General features: G+C 45.4%; 5 protein-coding genes across 5 annotated transcripts; 1 reads left to right on the top strand and 4 right to left on the bottom strand.

Moving 5' to 3' along the window:
* Positions 1-2,650: 2,650 nt before the first annotated feature.
* ATNIH1004_011694 (uncharacterized protein) lies at positions 2,651-3,016 on the bottom strand (the record flags this gene model as incomplete). Its single annotated transcript, XM_033576256.1, has 3 exons — positions 2,651-2,815; positions 2,877-2,948; positions 2,996-3,016. The coding sequence occupies 3 exons, from the start codon at positions 3,014-3,016 to the stop codon at positions 2,651-2,653; spliced, it is 258 nt and encodes an 85-aa protein (XP_033420920.1).
* A 1,323-nt stretch (positions 3,017-4,339) lies between these two features.
* Positions 4,340-5,658, bottom strand: ATNIH1004_011693 (uncharacterized protein; the record flags this gene model as incomplete). Its single annotated transcript, XM_033576255.1, has 5 exons — positions 4,340-4,464; positions 4,986-5,076; positions 5,137-5,169; positions 5,313-5,567; positions 5,644-5,658. 5 exons carry the CDS (start codon positions 5,656-5,658, stop codon positions 4,340-4,342), a joined length of 519 nt encoding a protein of 172 aa, XP_033420919.1.
* Positions 5,659-14,512: 8,854 nt separating this feature from the next.
* Positions 14,513-15,208, top strand: KIN3_2 (G2-specific serine/threonine protein kinase; the record flags this gene model as incomplete). Its single annotated transcript, XM_033576254.1, has 2 exons — positions 14,513-15,103; positions 15,203-15,208. 2 exons carry the CDS (start codon positions 14,513-14,515, stop codon positions 15,206-15,208), a joined length of 597 nt encoding a protein of 198 aa, XP_033420918.1.
* A 1,750-nt stretch (positions 15,209-16,958) lies between these two features.
* On the bottom strand, positions 16,959-17,475 carry ATNIH1004_011691 (uncharacterized protein; the record flags this gene model as incomplete). The annotated part of the gene is made up of 2 exons (XM_033576253.1): positions 16,959-17,021; positions 17,362-17,475. The coding sequence occupies 2 exons, from the start codon at positions 17,473-17,475 to the stop codon at positions 16,959-16,961; spliced, it is 177 nt and encodes a 58-aa protein (XP_033420917.1).
* Positions 17,476-20,304: 2,829 nt separating this feature from the next.
* On the bottom strand, positions 20,305-23,115 carry ATNIH1004_011690 (uncharacterized protein; the record flags this gene model as incomplete). Its single annotated transcript, XM_033576252.1, has 1 exon — positions 20,305-23,115. The coding sequence occupies one exon, from the start codon at positions 23,113-23,115 to the stop codon at positions 20,305-20,307; it is 2,811 nt and encodes a 936-aa protein (XP_033420916.1).
* Between the last annotated feature and the right edge of the window lie 903 nt (positions 23,116-24,018).

Raw genomic sequence — 24,018 nt, 5'->3', positions numbered from 1 at the left:
GAGTTGATAATGGGCATCCCGAAAGATAACTGTTTCTCCTCCAAGGTCTGTACGGAGCTTCCGTGGCATAATTTGCCTCTCCTCAAGAGTATTAAGATACTGCTTGAGGACGCTAACTGCTATACGAGCTGAAATACTAATATATATCCAGATAATATATTGAGAGTAGGCATCTATTGCAGCATATATCTCAATCCCGTACGGCTCCAGCTTTAGATAGCCATCTGTAGACCATAGCCAATCTGGACCAGGAACAATATAAGCACCACGGCGGCATTGGAGGTCATTAGCACGGCGATCCAGGTCTTCAGGTGCAAGCGTACGGTATATAGCCCAAAGCCGGTTACTGAAAAAAAAGGAGTAATTAGTACAAATCTCCTGGATAAAGGCATTTAAACACACCGAGCAATAGTGTAACCCCTTGTACGAAGATGCTGAAGAAGTAACTCCCTTCCATAGCCCTTAATCATAGTCTGCCCTATTTCTTGATGGAATATTTGGATGAACTCATTCTCCTGGAGTTGCTGAGCTACAGGGTCATCTGTCCGGCGTACTAATCCAAGCTCGGTACGGATTCTCCTTAATGTTCTCTCACCGATATCGGTATCCTCAGACTTTAAGACTCTAAGAATCTCCTTATCACTTAGAGCCTGCTCATAAAAGAGCTGAAGAATTTGCTGAAAAAGCCCAGACTCTTGGTCTCTTGTCGTACGTGGTCGATATTTGGTAATCTGCCAGTCTTTGAGACGTCGCCGGACTGTACACTCAGAAACACTAGTTCCATGTTGTTCATAAAGAAAAGTAGTCTAAGTAGTCTTGACCATAGACTAAGGATTATACGGTAGTAAATTGTTGCGGTATAATATACAATGTGATGTGCGACATCTATATGTGAATTATGTATGTGACTATGTATGTGACTATGTATGTGATGAGGAAGAATTAGAATAGTAAGTGGTAAAGCAGGCGGTAGAGGGTCAAGAGAAATTTAGTTTTGATCATTTGGCCATAACTATCCGTCCGCCGTACTTATTTGAAGTATTTGGTCTATTTTACAGGATCCCCGACCGCATCGTGCCAAAAAGTGGATCATCAGGATTATCTGGAGGTGAAATTTCACCTAATCTTTTTTTACAAGCTCGTCCTTATTTTTAAGTTGTTGGTTGGCCAGTTTATCAGCTTGTCTCTTCTCTCAACGGGCCTGAGTATGTCTTTCTCGAGCTGTCCTATCCTTAATTTTGCGTTTTTTACGTGACAAGATTCTAACTCACCGGTAAACGAGAGCTGCTGATTTATTTTAGATATTTATATTGCTTTTTAAAGCTAATACCTGTTTGGAGCTCGTGTTAAAGAACAGTAATAAAGTTGTACACCCAGTTTTTACCTACCCGCGTTGACTCCGCGTCGGTCGGGTTTTGCTTTAAAATCTGGTTTGCACAGTCTATAATCATACTCGTGTTGGGTAAAATAAATATAAAATCAAGCCGCCGGATCCACTGAATAACTGCAAGCTTTTATGTCTTGCTAAGTCATTTAGCTGACTGATGGCGAGCCGAACGAGATTGACGGCTATTAAAGCGAGCCCGTAGACGACATATTGGCACGTCAAAATCACAGGCTAAACACGCGAAATTTGGCATTTTTGGCCTTTGATAGAATTGTAGGCCCCAGTAAGGTGCTTTTCGACTTCTTGATTTGACTCTGCTATGGTGGTGCTCTTGTAGAGTAGAAAAGTTAAGAACAAAGGACCGTTGAGCCAGGAGCACCAACACCCGGAAGGGTGGTGGTGCGTGCACGGTTATGGGCCAAGAGACAAAACTACACAGCTAAGGCTGCCCGTGGTCTAAGCCTTAACGAGTCCTTGCAACTGTGTACGGCGGCTTCACCAGGCCCGCTTGTTCAGGCCACTGCACTGGTTTTCGGTTCACTCAACTCTCGACGAGCGACCTCCAGATATTAAGGCCCCCGGCAAAACCTCTCACCCCAGGTGTTTCCAGGTTTGCTCCTTAAGCATGCATCATCGGCATCTCAGCTAGAACGACATCACATCCATCGCCCAGCCGCAGGTTCTCAGTGCGAGTGAGATAGTGAAGAATGGTAGAACCTCCCCACTAGAACGACACCACTTTGGCTGTTAAACTTCAGGTCCTCAGTGCGAGTGAGGTACAGTAGCTGATTCCGTCTGTTTGCATACCGACACGCGCTTCTGCCCTCTCGGGCCACATAGACGGTCCCGTCAAGTCCTTATGGCTAGTCGGTCACTGCCATTAGGTTGTGCCACGCCCCACAGGGAAATAATCCCCACTTCGCGTTACGAGCCGAGATCTCTCTCTGCCAGCCGACCGTGTCTTTCAGAGGCAGCCTGGCAGTAACCCCATCTACCCTGCGGAATACCCAGACCATCCTCCACTAACCAAACTTGTGTCCCCCAGTTTCGCAGACCTCTCGAGCACCCGTAGCTGTGCCTTAACGAGTTCGTCGAGGCTCGTCCTAATTGACGCCCCTGGCGGAATAGACTGTCAGCTACTGATCAAGGCTGCCCGTAGCAGAGCCTTAACGGGGACTTGTAACCAGAATAGCTCTGTCCTCCCCCAGACTCGTACTATCCACTGCTCAACGGTTGTATCCTCCCTCGCCGCTTAACGCCAATTCAAATTATGTTCTCAACTGTTGGGCGTCGCGCAATCTCAGAGAGTTTCAAGCTCAGAGGTGTCCTGTCCTGTTTAGGCGATACCACATCCACCGGAAAGCAAGCAGCTTCGGTCTCGAGTACGAGTCGAGTAAACAGTCGTCGGATGGTTGTCATAACCCCTTTCTGATTTTCGTGGGTTAGGCGGGCTCGGCAACCACGGGAAACTATGCGGTTCGACCCGCACCACCTGGATTCTTTTCGCTTCCCCTTGTACTATATTTCTCTTGCGACGACCAGATAGGGAAGTGAGCGTGATCTACTGCTAGTTAGCATGTGCCGGAAATATGGTAGATTAATACTTACGGGATCATCGGTGGAAGCCATCTCTGAATGCCGCACGGAAGGAAGCATTAGTTACAGCTGATGCATATGCAGACGCTGCTGCACTGAAGTAATTGCTCATAGGTATCTGCATACTTATTACCCACATCTGCATAGGCTCAGTATATGTAATGTATAAGATCAATATGTACTAAAACAAACCCAGGCTCGTGGAGGTACTTGACCCTTCTCCAGCCTTTCCCCAGAACCCAGCGCCTGAAGGCACTAGCTTAGGGTTAACATATGTTATGTATAATTCCATGTTATGATTACTCACTTCTGGCCGGCCCCCAGTTCGGAGTCGTTGATGTTGACGGTATTCGGGTTGGCAGATGTATAGTATTAGTATATATCTGAATAGGCTCCAAGGTGGGACTGTCGAAGATGACGACAATTGCAGCAGATATTGTTCCATATATACATGTTGGTAGGCAAGCAACGACAATATAATGGCCGTTCAATTCACCAAGCACATATGCGTTCGGATCAGTGGGCGGTTTAGGTAAGGGATTATGGATTCTATCCAGCATGACCCTCGCTGCCGCGGCAAGGCGCATATCCACGCAATTGCGTAGTCATCATTCGTTAAAGAGGTCATGGTGGGCCAAAACAAGCAACATGATAAAACAAGTCAAGTCCAGGTATCCCGATAATGACTTTTCAAACGTGAAAATAATTTTATTGTGGGCAGGAGAATGCAAAGCACTGATTATCAGGCTGGGGAAAGAGGGGTAACAGCTACGTGTTCCTGTAAGGCTGCGTACTCAACCCACAGTCGCCTAGCTACGGGCATACACGTTATAATTAATTGGAGTTAATAGGAATCCATACCGAGAGCATATCTATATATTTTTTGGACATACAACTTTATTCAGAACTTGATTTCTTATTCCAACAAAACTTTCTTGGGGAGAATGTCCCCCCACGATAGTAGAAGAACCCAGCCTAGAAATATAATGGCACGTAGAAGGGCCCTGGGGTGCCTGACGGCCTTGTCACTCTGTGATCTGCTGGTTTCCCATTCAGATCCATCGCTTCTTCCTCACCTCTCCATGTTCAATATTCTCGTTGAAGAACTACCTAGTTCGTGGGAATAGATTCATGTTATATAAAGATATCCTGTCCTAGATTGGACTGTGATAGAGTGCTGTAGACAATTGCAGCTTGGAAGATACAGTATACTTTCGGGACGCTTGTTATGGTTCGATGCTTGGCAAGTCGAAGAGATTAAGCTCATTGTTGGTGTCCGCAATCGAATTCAGCTTCTGAATTTCTTGCATTCTTCTTATTATCAGCCATCCTGCCGATGCCGATAGCATGTTGGTCTTACAATGAACAGAGCAACTCCTTGATCTCTAGCTTGAGCTGATTGTTTTCCTTCGTAAGTGCCTCAATTGTTTTAAGGTTAGAGCTTGGTTGCTCGGATGTCTCTGAGCTCTCTAGTTGTGTCACTCGTGTCTCCAAACGCGTCAGCCTGTCAAGGGCTCTACTACCAACCTGAACAGCCTGGTTGGACGTGGGGACCCCATTGCTTGGATGCCTACGTGTATCGGAGGTAGGATGATATAGTTGCGGTACCACTGGGTAGGGGGAGTATCGTGTAGACTCGTAATTGTATTTCATTAGGATGCGTAATTGCTAAAAAAAAATAAAATAAAATAAAGCTCAGGGAGACACAGATTTTATAAATATGGCATGCATTTAGCTCCTTTTATTTATTTTTTCTATTTTTGGCTCTCTTTGTTCTATATATATATCTCTATTTCTACTTTTAGAACTATGATACACTTGTTTGAACGAATGCCATAGTATGAGTTTACGATAATGTATTCCACGTAGAAGTTACTACAGTAGATAATGATGATGATGATGATTCATACCCCGACCCCTCGCCTAAGGCGATATGCAGGGTACCCCTATCACTACTCTATATGTGCATCTATTTACAGCAAACTATTACTTCCCGACGAACTTGGAGCCTCGTTAAGGCCTGTGTTGGCCGATGCCTGGTGTTCTGTTCTGCGGCCCTTGTGGCGCGCGACTTCAAAATCTCTGAGACGCCTCTGCAAAATCCAGCACCGCATTTAAGACGCTACTGCCTTGCGTGGCATCTTTTAACCTACCCTCCCTACCTTGCCCTGCTCCTCCCAGCATATCTGAAATATTATTAAATGCTCTTCCAATCTTTCCTCGTAGTTCTTGTCGCAGCCCGCTCAGCCGCGGGCAATCAATCAGTACATGGACCACAGTTTCCGGTGCACCACATTCACACTGTCATCTCGGAAGCCATGTCGCATACCATGCCTCGCAAGCCATGAGTGGCTTGTTCGGAGTTGCGTAAGCAAATAGGCTCGATTCCGGGGGAGCGAGCCATAGAGCCGGCGAGTATGGTTTGAGCTGTCTCGGATACGCGCTTTTTCGCGTGACAAGAGGCGTTGAAAAGGATGCCTTTTATCTGGACCAACTGCTTCCTTTGCCAGGTGGTCTGCTGCATCATCTCCGGGGTTGTCACAATGTCCTGGAACCCACTGGAGCCGTAGAGGGATTCCACGTGCTTTCAGCTCTTCAGCAGACTGATGCATAGCCTTGATGATTTGCTGGCCAGACTTGTTCTATGCGTTTGCTATCACCTGTAATGCAGACATGCTATCACTAAGATTGTTGCCGGTTCCCGATTGGCTTAGGGTGTGTTGGTCTTTTGAGCCAGTTGAAACCAAGCCGATTGCATAATATATTGCCATAAGCTCGGCGGCATATACCGACCAGACTCCATTGAGCCGATGCAAACTGTCGCATCCTATGATCTGGAGACTCTGTCTAGGGCTACTGCGGCCGCTCCTAGTTGGTTATGTTGCCCTGAAGCGTCCGAGAAAACAGCAATACTACTCGTCATTTGCTTAGCTAAGGCCTTGGCCTTGGCTTTCTCTCAGTCGTGCACGATATCGATTTCGATAAAGGCCGGGGTTCGCCAGGGTGCTAGCGGTCTCGGGTAGTGTATAGATTCCACCTCTAGCGCTTGAGGTTGTCCTGAAGGCTGAGAGCACCCGGATAAGAGCGGTTCTTTGGACTGTTCCCAGAAGCCGCAGGTGCATTTTGTCCCTGAGTGGTTTGTGCCAGACTGTAGATGCGTATCTACTACTGGTGTCACCATGCTTGGTAGACTTGTCGCATTTGTTCGGCCGGAGATGTCTTAGTCCTCCCAATGCTATATTAACCTTAGTTGCTCGTTTAACTGCCTGTTGTACATGGTCTTTCCATCGCATCTCCTTGTCAAAGATAACTCCCAGGAGCTTCGCTGTATCGGCGGGTTTGATAACCTTGCCATTTATAATAATCTGTCCTACACCATGTTCTTTCTTGTTCCGGGTTAGGTGGATCAGCTCTGTCATTTCCGCAGCAAAGGAGGAGCCCGTTCGCCGGGCCCATGCTTGAATCCGGGGGATATCTTCTTCCTGGATCTTCTTTAGGTTCGCCTCTGCCGATGGGCCGGCTCGCCACCGGAAGTAGTCGTCGATAGTTACTACATACTCGAACTGGCCCTCGCCTAGAAATACGTAAATAGGAATCTGTTTTTTTGCTTGCATTTACCGAAGGTCGCCTCAATGGGTATCTATATACAGGTCTTAGTGTATCTTGTGTATTTGGTCTGATTGTAACCGAAGCCAGCTTGATCCAATATCGACATTCCAGGTTTCTAAATAAGCTACAGTAATCTTATCTTTATTATTTATAATGACGTAGAAAACAGTGATGGAAATTAAACCAAATTAACTCTATTCAGTGCCTGCAACAAGAATACTAAAGCATGGAGAGGAAAGGAAGAGGAAAGGAAGAGGATCGTGGTGAGCAATGGAGTAGATACAGTATTCTTATATACTACATACCACACTCCATCGTTCCCCTTTGACCAGACATAGCAGATAGAGCAAACAATAAGCGTCAGAAGCCGACATTGCAAACCAACACCGTGCCGGTCAGTAGAATAAGTCTACAGCTGGCTATTCGTGGAGAGGGTGAGGGTGTATTCTAATAAACCACTTATCATACTTTGCTTACTTAATTTATTCTGCTCTTGTTTAAAGACGTTAGTACATACACATCAGACGTGGTCTTGGTGGGGTCTCTCTTCACCTTGTTTAGCTGGATTGACATATGCTCGCTTTGCTGGGTAGTTTAACTTGCCTTCTGACACTAAACAGGTCTGTAATTGCGAAGGCGTTATATTTTGCCCTAGTATAAACAGAAGCTGGGAAGAGTCTAAGGCTCAACTAGACACATGTTCACCTCGGAATGAGGGAAATGGGAACCCATCTGGAGGTATGGCCACGACGGACGTGTCTGCCAAGGATATTCACGCATTTAGCCTTACTCTGTGCCTGTTTCGAGACTGGCTCCCAAGAGTTATCCTTAGTGCAAGCATCATAATCATCTTGCTATGCTGCGGAGTGTAAGTCCCCGGTCTCTTTATTACATGCCGACTGATCAAGCATAGAGTGTATGTAGGGACTTCTTGATAAGCCAGGACACAATTAATATACGGACCCTGATCGCTGCATATTGCATGGTGTACTATATCTGTTGTATGTATTGTGTTGCCTACATATACACGTTGCGCCAGAATAGTCAGATTAGCTCGGAATTGCGTCAAAAAAATGAATTGTCAGTGCCTTTCTCAGAAGTTTCGTGGATTCACTTGGTGGTGCTCTTCGGGAAAGTGGGGGGCCAAATCTCAGATATATCCAGAAACTGGTGACTGATTCATCAAGACTGCTGTGAAGCATAGTTTTTTATGAAGCGAGTGAGTGGATCCGGCAATCTCAGAAAAAATAAAAAATAAAAATAAAACACAAAAAAAAGTGGATTGATTCGACCAAAGCTCTCTCGTGTCGACCAAAATGGGTCTATATTACTGATTATTCAGCATCCTCTCGGTCCGACTTTGTTCCTTTGTTGACCATTTTTATTCAGTTCTCCCAGATAGATTCGGATAGTCAGAGACCTTACCTTTCAATATAGATGGATCCTTATTCATAGATCAGTGATACTAGCTCATACGCGTATTCAGCTGGCCGACATCAAGTTTGGCGTGATAAATTGTTGTCTGTCACAGGCTACGCCTGTATATATTGCTCGCCTTCGCCTTCTGCAATCGGCGCATATGATTGGTCCGCTTATTGCAGTCACATGACCCATCGTAGTATGATGTTCGATATTAGGCTAATACCGAATAGGAAAGTAGACACTATTCTTGAAAAGGTGCTTAAAATGATTGTTTTAGATGGTTTCTTGATTATATTGATCAACATATGATCATTCTTGTGATTATTATTATGGATTATTAGGTTGCTTCTTCTGCTAGGTGTAGGGGAGTTTGTTTTACCCCTCTTTTATGACCTTGTTTACGTCACTATTACCACCAACATATTTGACATATGAGAACGCACGTCTCTTCCCCTTTACCTTCTTCCTCTCAGCGATTCTTCTTTGTGTATATCTAGTCATTAGGTAGCAAGGCATTTCGCCCCTTTACATTGTCATCGTCATCAAGGCTATGATTAGTGGCGGTTCTATAGTGGCCCTGATAATGTAATGGTCCAATGAAGTGCAGTATTTACTCTGCTGTTCTTATGGTGAGTGGCCTATGATTACTTGTCCTTAGCGGGCTGTACTGTAACAGCTGGCGGGAGCGGCCTTTTGCATCCTACACGAACGTATTTTTTGTTGAAGGTAGTATGTGTTGATGACTCTGGCTGGGGATTTCCTAAGGACCAGAAATCTATCCATAGTAGTACATGAAACAGAGCATCGGTACTAAAAGTTATAGAGGATACGAAACATAGGGATATGGGAGTATATGAATGGTATGGGCCTGATGGTATAGTGTGATTAGTCATTTGCTTATGTTGCTCTAGACTTGTACATGTGCTGCAAGCTCTAGGATTTATATTTAATCATGAGCCTCAGAACTTGGATTGTGTACTCTATGGATCAATTGTTGTGATTTTTATTATATATCAAATCAGCTACCATCCTATATCCACGTTCCACAGCTTATCTCAGAATTGTTTTCTACTGGTGGTTCGAATGTCCTCCCCCTGGTGCTGTACCAGTCCTGTGATAGATACGGGATGTGAGCTAGCGGATTCTCACCATATTGACGAAGCTGGTTGTAGCTGCTGATTTGAATCTGCAAGAATGCATACCTGGACCACCAAGAGTCGCATCCCAGTGGCGGATGTGTTGCACTGATGATACACCATTTCCCTATACCATGATGAGGGGCCGGAGCGATCTGAAACCTGCTACCGATATCCACCCCTCCGCATCGGATCACGTATTGGAATTCCGTTATATACTTAGGGTGCATTTTTACTCGCACTTTGCATCCCCAGAACCCAAGTGTGTCATCAGAATCCCATCTATCCATCCTGGACATGTAGTCGACCTCGCTGCAGATCTGTCGCCTGTAACCCTCATCTAATAATCTGCGGGACGACCTGATTAGGACTGGAGAAGTTCCCCCTGAAGCAGATTTTAGGGTTGAGAGCGCTACCAAGATCTTTCCCATCCACTCGTAGGTGTCTGCTTCAGAGTCATGGAGAATGTGCGTAAACTCGACCCATGGCCCGGCATATAGTGGCATACAATAAGTGGAGTTCAGATCTTTCGTCTTTGATCGGTTCTGAGTCTTGACCTGGTGATGGCTTCTAGGGTCAGATACAGCTCGGTAGTGAGACAAATATCCCATGGCGTCTGGCTGAGAAGTGAATTGATGGGGTGATTACAACTATGGTGTCTTGGACTAGATACAGTACAGCCTGGGCTATACCCTTTAACTTTGAATATTTTAGCATATCTTATTTCCTGAGCGCTGAGCCGAGTATGGCCGTAAATAGAACAGTGCCATGGTCCATCCTTCCACTGGCCTATTCATAGAATAAAGTAAGCAAAAAAATACGACGATATTCCATCCGTCCAATGGAAGTTGCTATTATCTGAACTATATTGACTTAAATCTCTATAATACATACAGTTCCTACACACTTACTTCATGGATGTGCCAATATCACAACTAGTGGAGCCCAAGGGCTGTGATTTTCTGGGAACTTCCAAATATAGAATGGAAAATCAAAATGGGAAAGCGATAGAAGTAAAAGCCACAAAAATAGAATGTCGGCTCTAGCATAAGTTTAATTTTAGATTGACAAAGGATTTAAAACTAAGCCGAAACACAGTTCCCTCTAAATAGATAGCTAGATATCTTCAGCAGCTATGGGATTCAGCCTTATACAGGTGCTTAGTTACCTCTCCTCCTCCTACCTCTGTCCTCTGGTGCATTACAGCACAGGCAGAGCCCATCCAGATTTCCCGCGCAATCTGCTCGGACTGCACCTTCTCACCCATGAGATATTGGATGATCTAGCCTTGTTTTATGAGCCTGACAGTATCCAGTATCCGCTCCCTACAGAGTCATGGAGGGGGGCACCAATCGACAAACAGCGCCGGCTATTTGCCCAATTCATCGGCTTGCGCTTTGATCCCAACGATACAGCTCAACTCTCACGGGATGTGGAGCTACTGTTAGAGCAAGCTACTCTACAATATATTAAACAAGATTTTCTGCAAGAAAGCGCTGGGTTTCCAATATCTCGCCGGCAAGGCATTAAATAAAGGCCAAGTCCAGAAGGCTGGGACTATGCAAGGGGCTGGTATCACAGCCGTGAGGAAGGAGAGCAAGGTACCTCAGTGTATGACTTCTATTTCACACAGATTGCCCAGATCATCTGGCATATTCTTAATTGGCGACTTGATAAATATATTACAGTACAGTATAGTTATTTGCCTGGGATTTTCCGGTTTCTGCCAAAGTAAGCTGTCTGGTTAGGAAAGGAAAACTTACACTCTATTTTGTGACGGATATCGTGAGACTGTTTGTTTGCATTGTTTGTACTTATTTACTTCTCCGCATCGCCCAAAACAACATTCCTTTCCCCATGCCCAAAATTCATGTTAAGATAGCACCAATTTCATCAAGTTGTTCGGCCGTCACATATTTAAGGAAAAAGACAAGTAAAAAAGAAAGTAAAGGGCTCACATACAATGACAAAAGGGTAATACATAACTGTCCTGATATCTCTACTATGACTGAGCTAGTCGAGCCTTCATTGGAGCTGCTGTAAATTCCATGTAAGGAATGGCATACCTGACGTCACAGTTTTAAAGCCCGGTCAACTCTATCGCCTGCTCTTCCATTTTTCTACGTAAAATACTGCATCGGTTACATAAAGATGAAATTGGCTTTTATACTCTTAAGTCTACTGGGGTACACACTAGTGCTGGTCTCAAATTCTAAACAGACAATATAACAAGAAAAAAGAGTAGGAACAAATAAGGAAGTGAGAGAATTAATCGTGTTTAAGTAAGCGAGCTGATTTCTTTAAGTGTAACTCCCCAGCAACCTTCTTGAGGCTATGAATTTGGTTGATTAGATAGATCATCAGGAAATGCCCTGAGTATTTGGTAAACTCAGAGCTAAAGAAGCGACGTAGCATACACCAGAGATGTTGTCGCGTAGAAGGCGCTGAGACCAGGGAAAGCGTAGATGACGGTCCCTGGCCACTGTGGACTAGCTCTCGCTGAGATACAGCTTCCAGGACTGCATCTCCCCAGAGAGAATTGTATTCTGCCTCTTCCACTGTATTCTGCTCCCGCCTTTACGTCACTCTCCAGATAGCTGACATCACCGTGAGGTGTTGGGTCACGCCCACATATCTGCCGCATTGTTTCCTCCCGCAATGTGTCGACTATTTGCCGAGCAAGTATGCTGACTTGGAGGGCCCTTCCACTGCTAGCCTTGCATCGGGGTGGGTGCGGGATCAGGCCCCACAAACTGTAGGGATGTGGTTGCTGAACGAACCCGTTGTCGCAGCTCACCTCCAATTCCGAATAACAGGTTGCATGTGATGGACACATCTCACACTGAGGCTCTATCAGACTCTGCATCCACTGAGTCATGCCCGTCGCTCCTAAGAGCTCCTGGGGCTTTCCGACTCCACAGAACCCTATTTGGATATTCTCTTGGCGCCACCCCTAGCCCAAATGAACAATGCAAAGTACGTAGTATTAGTATCCATACTATGTAGTGTAACCATTTTGGACTGCCTGTTAGTTGTCCACTGGTGGGACTTTCGGGATTGATGCCAAAGACAGAGATTTTAGAGGGCTTTGATTCATCCGCGTGATATGGTTTGTACAGTATTGGTGGTTTTTCTGTCCTGTTATCCTGATTTTCAACTGGATTTTTTGTCCCATCATTCTGGTTTTCCTGCTTTCCCAGATTTCGGAATGATTTCGCTAAAACAAGACCCAGTATATTTCCTTCTTATCCAAGTCTCTTTCCTCCTTGTCCAAGTCCTCCCCCCCGGTACAACAGAGTCGGGTATGGGACCTCTCTCCTAGATCTAACCCTAGCCGACCTTCGTACGTTCCCTGTGTTTCTAGTAGTAGTTCTATTATATGTTAATAGCGCTCACTACTGCTACGTACGGTACTAGCTAGCACCCAACCCTAAAAATAGGAAATTTTTGCATTGGATATATATATATATATTTATGGAGTTGCTAGTGGAGTGTGATAATTTTAGCTCTACTATTTAAATTAGGGGTGCTCGGAATGTCGTCTTGCCCACAAGCTTTTCTGACTCAGGTGTCTTGTTTGAGCGGACTGCTATTCCTTTCTAATGTAGATGAATTCTAAAGTGTGAGTTTTGCTCACAATTAAACAACAGTAACAACAGAAGAGCTATGTAAACTACAGTAGCAGTACAGATATCTTCTATTTGCTATCAAGTGCATACAGTGTATCCTAAACCATCCTTGTCTTCAGTCACAATTTAGGCCGAATTCCTACAGCAGGCTCCAGTATTTGGCGGATCTCCTCTAATGTTATCCATCCATTGGATTTGTCCTCTAAGATTTTTAGAGAATTAACCAGCAATATATGGCAAGGACAACACAGACTGTTCATGCAGCGATCGAGGGATAAATTTTGGTCAAAATTCTTCATAATATAGTTCCCTAGTCGTACCTGAACGTTATCTCCCTTGCCTGATTTGAATAATATCTTTAGAATCTCTTTTCTGTCTCTCCAGACTAGCATATAGAGGTGGTCCTGCAAAAACACCATCGCTTTAACCCGCGGGTCATCTATGGTCTCGAGAAACCACTCGTTGGCTGCTTCTTGCCATCGCCCTGAGTGCGTTGTACTCCCGGTGATTAGCCGCTCGTATACGCATATATTGTTTAATTTGGTAGAAAGTATTTTTTCAATATCTTCTGTTGAAATAGTCTGTCTGCACTGTGCCATTATAATTCGAAACCTTTAACTGCGCAGTAGCTACTGTAACGTCGGCTAGCATGGCTTTTTAACGCTCCGGTGTTAAGAGTCAGCATGACTATATATAGTATGCTCTTATTTCAACTCATGTTTCAAAATACCCCACGGAAAGAGGGGAGTGTCAGTAGTTTCCCGCAACGGAGGTTCACACAGTGGCAAAGAAGATTCCATACTTCCTCTGTGCACATCTGAGTACAGTATGGTGTAGTCTTACAGTACTGCTGTTGCGAAAAGATTTCTATAGCAAGCTATGTGACGGACAGAGTACTAATTGAAGAACTGATAAATAAGAGGGCCACGGAAGCCTGAATTGCCATGCAGACGCATGTTTCTCATAATCGCCCACTGTTGCACCATTGTGGCTTTTAATGTATAGATTAAAATAGCTCTGTTATTGTCGTCCACAGTCATTATGATCTGGGGCCCGCTCGGAGGCTTGATTCATTCTGCCATGGCCGAAACTTCCCATTATCTACATCCGAGAAACTTTGAAAGGCTCAAGTTAGTCGGTATATACATTACTGCCATATGTATGAGCCAATCTCTGCTAACAGTCCGTAAATAGGGAGTGGCACTTACGGAGCTGTCTATATAGTCAGGCAACGATTAAATAGACATGTACGCACGAAATCCTACAGAACTGTGCAAAGTCGCTAACCTGGGTAGCTAAACGAAAAGATCCTTTGCCGGAAAGAAATTAGTCGGACAAACTATAGCCCGGAAATGCTTCACCATCTTGAATCTGAGATAGAAATCTGTGGATCACTCCGGCATCCCAATATTGTGGGATTCTATGGTTTTTTTGAAGATAGCACCACGGTATATATCTACATGGAATATTGCAGCAACGGTGATCTACAGACTCGCATTAATGACATGAGAGAACGCCGAGGTTGGTTTAACGAAACTGATATTTGGTACATCTTTTTACAACTGATCACAGCCTTGGATTACTGTCATTATGAATGTGGGATCATCCACCGGGATTTGAAACCAGAGAACATTTTTTTGGGAGACGACGGAAGTGTAAAGCTAGGTGACTTTGGGGCATCAAAAAAAATACGCAATTCTTTTGCAACGTCTTATGTTGGCACACCTTACTATATGTCCCCTGAAATCTGTGCTAGAGAGAGCTATGGGTTCCCAGCAGACATCTGGGCACTTGGCTGTACCATGTACGAACTGTGCCAGCAAGACGTTCCCTTTAACGCCCAGGCAGGCGCGTTGCTAGTTCGTGAAATACTTGATGGAAGACCCAAACCATTGCCAAAGATTTACTCTGAGACACTGAGGACACTAATTGGCGACTGCTTAAGGCGTAACCCGGCTCGGCGTCCTGATGCGCGGTCCTTACTGAACCATCCAATAATTCGACTAGCACAAAGAAGCCCTCCACTTCAGGTTGTGCAAAACCAACATACCTGTAATATAGAAGAGCACGACAGAATCCAGTCGGAGCTCGAGGAAGTCAAGAGGCAGCTGGCTGATGTTTTAAACGAAAAAGCTACTATGGCGCCTAAGGCGGAGTATTCCAGCCAGGATAAAGCAGTGCAAGCAGGCGCTTCCAGGTTCCGGTCCGTCAACAAGGGCGGTTCCGGGTCACAGAATCCGAGCTCCGGTGGTGGCCGAAAGTTCGATGCAGACGTATGGCTTAAAGAGATAGAAAATCTTTCATCTATCCTGGAGAGGTCAAAGGTGAAATAGTCGAGTAGTTACAGTAAGATGGTTCTGTTGCCACCAAGTCTATGTTAACGATGTAGCTAACTAATGTCAATGTTACCGCTTACCAAATAGGCCTAGGCGGCATAACTAGTAATCGACCTCCTATAAGGGTGAAAGCACCTTCATGTAAATTAGTCAAGAGACAATCAATTTGATCAAGGGTCCATGAAGCTGAATATCGCTCATATGTCTCGGCTCTGACAGCTAATAACTATCCCTGGGAATTGATAGGGTTACACCAGACTTTACTCACACCCCAAATTAAAGTAAAGCGAGCTTAGTTTTGTCAACGTTTTTGGTGGTGAATTGATTGAACTTGTGGCTAGTAGAGTTTCTAGGTGGGATGCATCAATAAATTACCCCTTCATCTTTCCAGTTCCCCTTCCTGATCTGGCCAATTACCAAATTCTGGTAGCTCGTATTCCTTTCTTCCGCCGCAGATCACTAGATCTGGCCCCTCGTCGTCTGGCCGGAGTGGTTTGTAAATAGCCTCCGGATTGAAGGGCTAAAGCCTATAATGCTTAAATGCATGTCGGATATTAATTCTTTGAAAGTCTGCACCCCGGACATGGTGGATAGAGCGGAGAAAATCTACTTTCTCTGTAACTAAACCGCCTAGTCATTTAGTCTGATTATTTTGAGCAGGATAATAGCACTTGTAGGCTTAGAATGGCTTTGAATTGATGTGCGAACAAAATACATAACGTCGAACTTCTTTTACGACTCATGGCCACCAAGAAAATAGAAGTCGGTAATCTGTACGACGGGGGAAGCTGGGATTTTGTATGTTCGTCAAAATGTATCAGCTATTGGTATAGACGTAACGTAGATTACCAGCTGCCGCCGGGTTTGGCCCCTCACCGCAATTTGCACCCACCAACTTCACCACTTCATATCTCATTCAATATGACTCGTCTTGAATCAGCGTTAGCAGCAATCGAATCAGCGGGCCCAGATGCATCAGTTAGTATGCAAAAACTGCGAAAGAGTTTGGTGTTGACCCAGGAACATTATCACGGCATCACCGCGGCATTCAAGGCTCTAGGACACACAATATGAGAACCAGCAGTACTAACACCGCAGGCTAAGAGCTTATAAAGTAATAAATAGTTAACAGAGAGAGGCCTGTATCCTACACATGAAATGCTTCGGAATTTTGCCAAAGAGTTACTGGGAAAAAGCCAGGAATTCAGTGGCCTGGCCGCTTTATACAGAGTCATCCTGATAGCCTTCTTTCTCGCTATACAACTGCCATTGATGCTGCACGCAAACGAGCTGATTCCTTATCAAAGTATGCCTTATACTTTGACTATCTACGTCTTAAGCTGGAGAAATGGGACGTACAGCCGGAGAATATATACAATATGGATGAGAAGGGATTTCTTATTGGAATACTCTCTAAAGGCAAAAGAATCTTTTCAAAGCAAGTATATGAGAAAGAAGGCTTCAGGCACCGCTTGCAAGATGGTAATAAAGAGTGGATAACTACAATTGCCTGTGTCTGCGCCGACGGAACTGCTCTACCACCAGGTTTAATATATCAAGCAGTATCTGGCAAAGTACAAGATACCTGGCTGCAAGACTTTAATCCAGCAATGCATGACGCTTATACTGTATTACCTCTTCTCCTTCTGGCTGGACCAACGATGAGCTAGGATTTGCATGGCTTCGGGATATTTTTGATAAAAGGACAAAGGCTAAAGCCGGGCGGGCATACAGGCTTTTAGTCCTTGATGGCCATGGATCTCATGTCACTATGTAGTTTCTTAACTACTGTGATGCTAATAGGATTCTACTGGCTACTTATCCTCCTCATTCTACGCATTCTCTACAGCCGCTTGATGTTGGGACCAGCAGTCGTTTGGAGGAATTTTTGCATCAATCTCAAGGCCTAAGCGCTATTAGCAAGCGGGACTTCTTTGCCATATTCTATCCAGCTTGGGAAAAGGCTTTATCTGCGAAAAACATCACAGGCGCTTGGAAAGCAGACCTACCTCAAGCAGTTCAGCCCACTCTGTTCTACGCGCAGAACAATGGAGAAGGATTACCGTACCCGCCCACTTTTCTGGTTCAACCACCAAGTAGAAATAAAGCTATACAGCCACAAAGAAATGATAAAATGATTAGATTTTTTGGTGGGATAGAATACTTGATATAAAGAAGCTATATAGCTATTTTTAGGTGTCACGAAATCGCTGCGGAAGCCGTATTTGCCTTCCTCGACGACTTACCATAACATGTGCCTCTTCCACCTCTTCCTTGCTTTTCTTACTAATATCTTCAATTTCTTCTGCAGTAGAAGGCTTCTTGATATTCTTCTTGTCCTGGTTGCAGATTAATTTCATTTTGAAGCTGTATAGCAGCTTCCTTTGCTGCCTTTTCCTCTCTTTCCGTGTTTCTTTTCCTCCGCTTCCTGCATCCGTCTACTCTTATAAAGCCTTGATTCCTTTCGTTCTTCAATCAAGCGTTTCTTTCTTCTTTCTCCTGCTGACGGCGTATCTTATCCTCCTCTTTTGCAGTTCTAGCAAGTCGTGCAGCTTCCTCTTCCTGGCTTGAAGATCACGGGCTTGTTGAATCTTTCTTGGGCTAAAAAAGATTGCATTACCGTCCTCCGGAGCCGAAGTTGAAGCTGTAAAGGCTTCACGCTGTCGCTTCTTCTTCTCTTTTAAGCGTTTTCAAAGCCCTTACAGCGTAGTTTAAGAGGAATATTCTCGGTAGAAAGATGCATCATCGCATTATTTAATTTCTGGACCCTTTAGTCGTAAACATCCAAAACAACTTGCTTAAGAAGCTTTTCAATGCGACGCCAGTCCTCTGCTTTCAAGGTAGACTTTGAGGGCCCGCTAGAAGAGGGTATTTCCATGTCTTTTTGGGTGAAGCGTGCTAAAACAATCTCTGGGTCCCAAGGATGCACACCAACAGATTTCCATCCACTGTTAATGTTTTTGGTTGAAAAAGCTGCATTGCAGCTTGGCCAAAACAATCTGAAGAAATCTCGCTTTGTAATATGGCTGATTCCTTGAGAATCATATATAAATTGCTCCAATCTCTCACTATACGCCTGAGATAAAGGACCAAAGAGACTGACATCAAGGGGCTGCAGAGTATGCGTTGAATGAGGCGGAAAAACACTTAAAGATTTTATTCTCCTGCAGTAATTAATAAACTGCATTGTGATGTGGGATCCGTGGCCATCAAGAATTAAAAGCCGCCAACGCCTCCGTGCTTTCTCTTTTGTCTCACGGTCAAAGATAGAGGTAAGCCACGCATATCCCAGCTTATCATTTGTCCAGCCACTAGCTGATGATGAAAAAAGCAATAATGCTCACTAGGATTAAAATCCTGAAGCCATGTATCTTGAATATCTTCAGAGGCTGCCTGGTAAATCAGACTGGTGGAAGGGCAGTCCCATCAGCGCAAATACAACCAATTGTAGTAATCCATTCTCTATTCCCATCTTGAAGTCTTGTTACCCCTCCCTGCTCATACAAGTGTCGTGAAAGATTCTTTTAACTTTACAGTACCCAATAAGAAAACCTTTCTCATCATTTGTAAAATCCCTTGATTCAATCCCATATTCCTAATCTTTCTGGCAAAAGCTCGAAGTAGAGTGCATACTTGTAGGCAGAATCAGCCTTTTTGCGTGACGAATCTATTGCACTTGTATAGCAGTAAATAAGGTCATTATGGTGTCTCTTTAGAAAGTGATTCGGCCAGCTGTTTCCGGGCTTAATTCCAGTAATTTCCTTTGCGAAATTGCGTAACATCGAACGGGATGGTGGTAAGCCACGCTCAGTGAGTTAATTAATCCATTTAATAAGCTCTTTCGGCTGCTGGTTGTTAAGAATTCGTTGATTTTCATACTGGTCGTCTCGAGAGGCCTGTAAGCCGCGATGACGTCTTGACAGTGTTGACCGGCTTATACCGTAAGTTTTTGCAAATTTCGAGTAATTGACCTTTTCCCTGGCCCCAATTCTATATCTGCAATAGCTTTTTCAATTGAGTCCATATTAATGGTGCTGTGGTCTATTAAAATCTATCTAAAAAGTCGGTGTGTAGATACAAATTGGGCGCCGGATGAATCTGGGCGTCACGTGACCGGGTACGGTATGCGCCAAGATGGAATATTCACACGACTTAATAGGGTAAACGTATTGATAGGGCTTACAGCTCGGCGTGGTTCGAAAAATACGCTAAAGTTCTGCCACCGCTCCCGAACCACGATGAGGTTTTTCCGGTGCAATATTTTCAACATTTAGTAATACAGTGGCCACTATAAACCAATACCATGTATACTGCATAGATCATCTTGCCCGTCGCTCTGGGGGGTACCCCCGCTCGTTCCACTCGCTTCTCAATCCCCTTCGGGGACATCGAGGGGACCCCACCCCCCTGCGCTCGAGGGCGCTTGAATACATAAACACTAGGGCTGGTATGGCGACCACCAGGAAGTGGTAGGGTGGTAGTGGTGGTAGGAGTGGTAGATGTAAATATGCAGATGACTTTTAGACAGGTGGGTGGAGTTGGACCACGATGACTATTTTTCCGGTTCCGATGTCGAACCACGCCGAGGTAATTTCGAACCACGCTCAGCTGGAACCCGGTATTGATATAATACAACTAAACGCAAATAACATTAGTCAGGGGAAAGTTTGGCAAACACGCAAGCTGTGACTATATTTCGTCCCACCTTAAAGATGCTGACCTACCCCTAAAAGACTGCTTTCGGCACGCTTGCCCGCAGGTTGCTTTACATATACAGATATTTTCAACAGTGTAGGCAATACATAGCGGGCTCCCATACATTCTGCTTGTAGTCGGTCAGGTCGTTCTATTGGATGCATTGTCTAGAGTAGGAAAAGCTGAAAAAAAAAAAAAAAAAAAAAAAAAAAAAAAAAACCTAATATAGAATTTTTGACATAATAAAGCCTAATCATACACATAGATTGCGATATACAATATGTGATTCAGCTCCAAGATTGTCTTCGGAATCAAGAATATGCTATTGGGAGTGTGCTTTGGTACTGCTTTATAAACACCAAAGTACGGAAGGGTCAGCTACAGTACAGAGTCAGATCGCTTTGTACCTTTGTACTATCTACATAGAGGCTGCCTAGGTAAGATTCAAATCTGTACTGCAAGAACGGTAGTACAGTAATGAAAGGCGCTAGAGATTAGGAGTTGATGGCACTACCCTCCAAATCCCTCGCTCGCAGATTGCTATTCTCCAGCCCCTGTATGCGTTTGATATTCTGCCCGACCGCATTTGGCCCCATGTCTTGACCGAGGCCCCGTCGTAAGGCGTTGGTACTTCGTTTCACAGATCGATAGATGCTAAGGACGCTGCTGTTTAAGAGGGAGAAGAGATAATCCCCTTCCGGGCGAAACGAATTTTTCATTCCATGGAAAAGGCAGTGGAATTGATTCCAGTGGCTGGAATATATGAGGCGAATCTTCTTTTCTCTGAAGGCCAAGGTGGCTTTTGTGGACACACTTAGATACCTCCAACTCTCGGCCCTAAGTTGCTTCAGGGTTTGGTCCATATGTTCTGGTATCCTGAGAAGTTGGGGTGCAGTCCGTACAGTATGAAGTATTCCCTTCAGCCGGTTCCACGTGACGAGGAGGCTGGCGGAGAACACGAAAAAAGGCACCTGGCGGCTAGGAGCAAACAGTGTGCTGTTGGTCAGCGCATTCTGGCAGAGGACGATTTCTCGAAGAACCTTCCCATGATTGGGAGACAAATCCCCTCCCTGAAGGGTTCCAATGGCGTATTGTGCCAGCCGTCCTTGGGCTCCGCTACCAGAGTGAGCCTGCTCAAATCGGTCGTCCGCCTCCGTTCCAGCGACTTCAACCAAGGCCTTGATGCCTCCAGGATGTACGTCACCGAACTGTGTAACATCGTAGACTATTCCGTTAAGTGCAATCCAGAGACTAGAGATTTCATTGTGCTGAGACAAGTCCAGAAAAGTGAAGCGCTGCTTCGGTTCGACGGGCATGGCCCGACTGTGGCATTCTTCATGATATCGACTCTCGTCCAGCGGGTAAAGGGTGAATAAAACTGACCGAATGGAGCAGCCAAAATCCAGACCGCCGCATACATAGGCATGTCCATTTCCTTTAAGCAATGCCTTAATTTCTTGCCGCAGTGTAAGTATCAGGTCTTGTGCTTTCATGATCTCTGGACGTTGCGTCATATTGCCGCGTTCCAGAAATTGGCATTTGCCGCAGGACAGAGCCAGGTAAGCTGTTAGCGGAAGTGTTTTGGAGAGGGCCTTTAGCTCTGGGAGGTACGGAACGTCGTCAATTGTTCGTGCACTGAGGATAAGAATTACCCGTCCTGCGTCCGGGCTCGCTCGCTGTTGCCTCCCGTTCAAAAACCCAAGAAACGGGCCAACCCCGGCACCTTGGGCCAGAAGCAGAAGAGGGACCTCCGACTCTGCTGGAGCCCAGAAATGAGGCGCTGGGCTTACTCTCATTTTAATCATTTGTCCAATTTGGCTGTCGCGCAGAAACCTGACACACTGCCCCCCGGGGACTGCTACACTGAGAGTAATCTGCTGTGCGAGTTCGCTTTCTCCCTTGTCGACCATGGATACTGAATAATGGCGGGGATGGACCGACGGCATATCAGAAGGTAGGGTTGAGGGGGTGGAGGTGGAGTTGCAGGTAATAGACTGAAGCATGTTTTTATCCGATGAGCACTGATTCTGTCCACACGAGAACCTGTCCCCGGTAGGCCAGATCTGAATCCGATCTCCCGGCCGAATAGGGAGCAAGCACGGAAGACGCAGCGTAACCATCATAGCTCTCCTCCCGGTCGGTTTCCGTGATATCAATGCAGATACGAGTGTTCGCGGTCTGGTGCCCAGACGGGCTTCTATAGCCTGTTTCATTTGTCTGCTGAGATGTTCGCCGAGGGTTAGACCCGACGTCTCTTGCCGGGTGCCACCGGCAGTTTCCACTCGGCCAGCCGCAGACGCGGTGCTTACGGTTCCAATGGCTCTTATCCGATGCTTTTCGAGTAGCCAGGCATATGACTGTATCAAGGCGTCGAAAGCCGCTGCGGCTCGTGGCACATCACGATCGTTCACATACGACCGGACGCTATGTCGCGGATCCCCTAGAGCTTCAATGAACCGCTGGATAGGGGCCGGCAGCATTTTAGTGCGGCGGATCTTTTGCTGTTGGAAGAGATCGTTTCCTAGCCCATCATCAGACGTACCAATAAAGGCGTCCAATGCATGAAAGAGAGGGGCGTTCACCCCACTGTTCGTGAGGCCATTTGGCATCACAGGCCGCCCGGCCTCGGGATATGACTTTCCCCATATAACGGGATCGAACTCTTCCAGGTTCTGAAACGGGACGCTCAGGAAATGGGCACCACAACGAACCACGCACTCGGAAACGCCTGAAATGGCATTGGCAATTGCCAACTCATTATAAGCGTGAAGGAGCTTTTGGGCGTTTACCATCAACTCCAAGGCTGGCACAAACGCCTGTTCCATCCTCAGTTGTATACCTGCGGTCAGCCGCTCTTCGGGAAGGTCAAAGTACTCAATCGCCAGTGTGGCTTGTCCGTCCCGATATCGAACATTGTTAAGTATATCATCGGCGACCGTCCGCATTGGCACGGGTCTGTTCAAACGGAAGCATATAGCGCCCCAAGCTTGGGCTAGATTGGACGGAAGACACACGTCACGCCGGCTGTATCCCAGGTTTTGCAGGTCAAATGCAAATGCGTGAAGGAGTGAACTGACAATAATGGCTGACCGCTGCAGAAACTGGTCCGGAAGATTAGCCAGTGTTTCCAGGTCAACCCAAAGTGATGCAATCACTCTGTGAGCTATGCCCCCTCGCAATAGCGCTGGTAGATTGGCAATAGTTTTCTCCCAGTCTTTGTATTCAACGGGTAGTTTCTCTTCCAAGTCAACGGGTGAAAGGAATCCAGTTAGTCCGCTAAATGCGCCATCTCGCCAAGTCCCCATGGTGAAATTTCCAAATTCAGCGAATTTGAGATCTGTGGTGGACAGGGCGAAACTAGGTGGATGCCAAAGGCCGCGCGCAGATATCAGACTTGCTTGTGCGAGGAGCCACGCGCTTTCTGGAAAGATAATGTTTTTTCCCATTGAATAAGACTTACGTCTTTGTGCTTTGAAGCCAATTTATCACCGATAGGGTGCAGATACTCTTGAAACCGCCAACAGCCAAAGTGTATCGTCTGTGAAGGGCTGTCTGGGAGGGATAGAGTGAGATTGGTGCTAGTATCTATGCGAACTATATATGAACTACTACATGGCGGTGGTACTTCAGGATCATGGAAACTGCTGACTGTTAGAAAGGAGCGTTGGCATACAGATTCCAATAAGTAGCGCTGGATGAGCATGCATTGTTTATGCCTAGAACGCATCACCCCTGTGTGCGCTTACGATAGTGCTATAGACTGTAGAAAATAAAGTACATAAAATGACATTTCCATTATGCAACTAGGGGAGTCCATGGACAGTCTTCCCATAGCAGATGGTATACGGTGGGGCTACGACGGAATGTTTGAAGTGGTATTACAGTATCAGACCTCTGTTCTGCTTGCTACTCCATGATTTATCTTTATTATCTCCGCCATATACATATATCCCTCTCAATAAGATACAATGCGTGGAACTAGAGTCTTATGCAGATAGTGGCAAAGAATACATTCAAATGTAGCCGCTTTAGAGGGAAAATACTCTTTTATTGCTAAATAATAGCTAACTGGCTTAAATATAGACCTTCTGGAGGATCACTGCTAAATAAGCATAGGCATGCTGTTCATTTAATCGACTAATCTAGGTTTCTTTCGCTTATCTGGCGTTACATCTTTAAAATGAACGCAAGAGGATGTACGCGATAAG

This window comes from Aspergillus tanneri, assembly GCF_003426965.1.
Source record: "Aspergillus tanneri strain NIH1004 chromosome Unknown AapTan_9_pilon_pilon_pilon, whole genome shotgun sequence".
NCBI classification, from domain to species: Eukaryota; Fungi; Ascomycota; class Eurotiomycetes; order Eurotiales; family Aspergillaceae; genus Aspergillus; species Aspergillus tanneri.
This window is presented reverse-complemented; position numbering and strand designations above follow the sequence as displayed.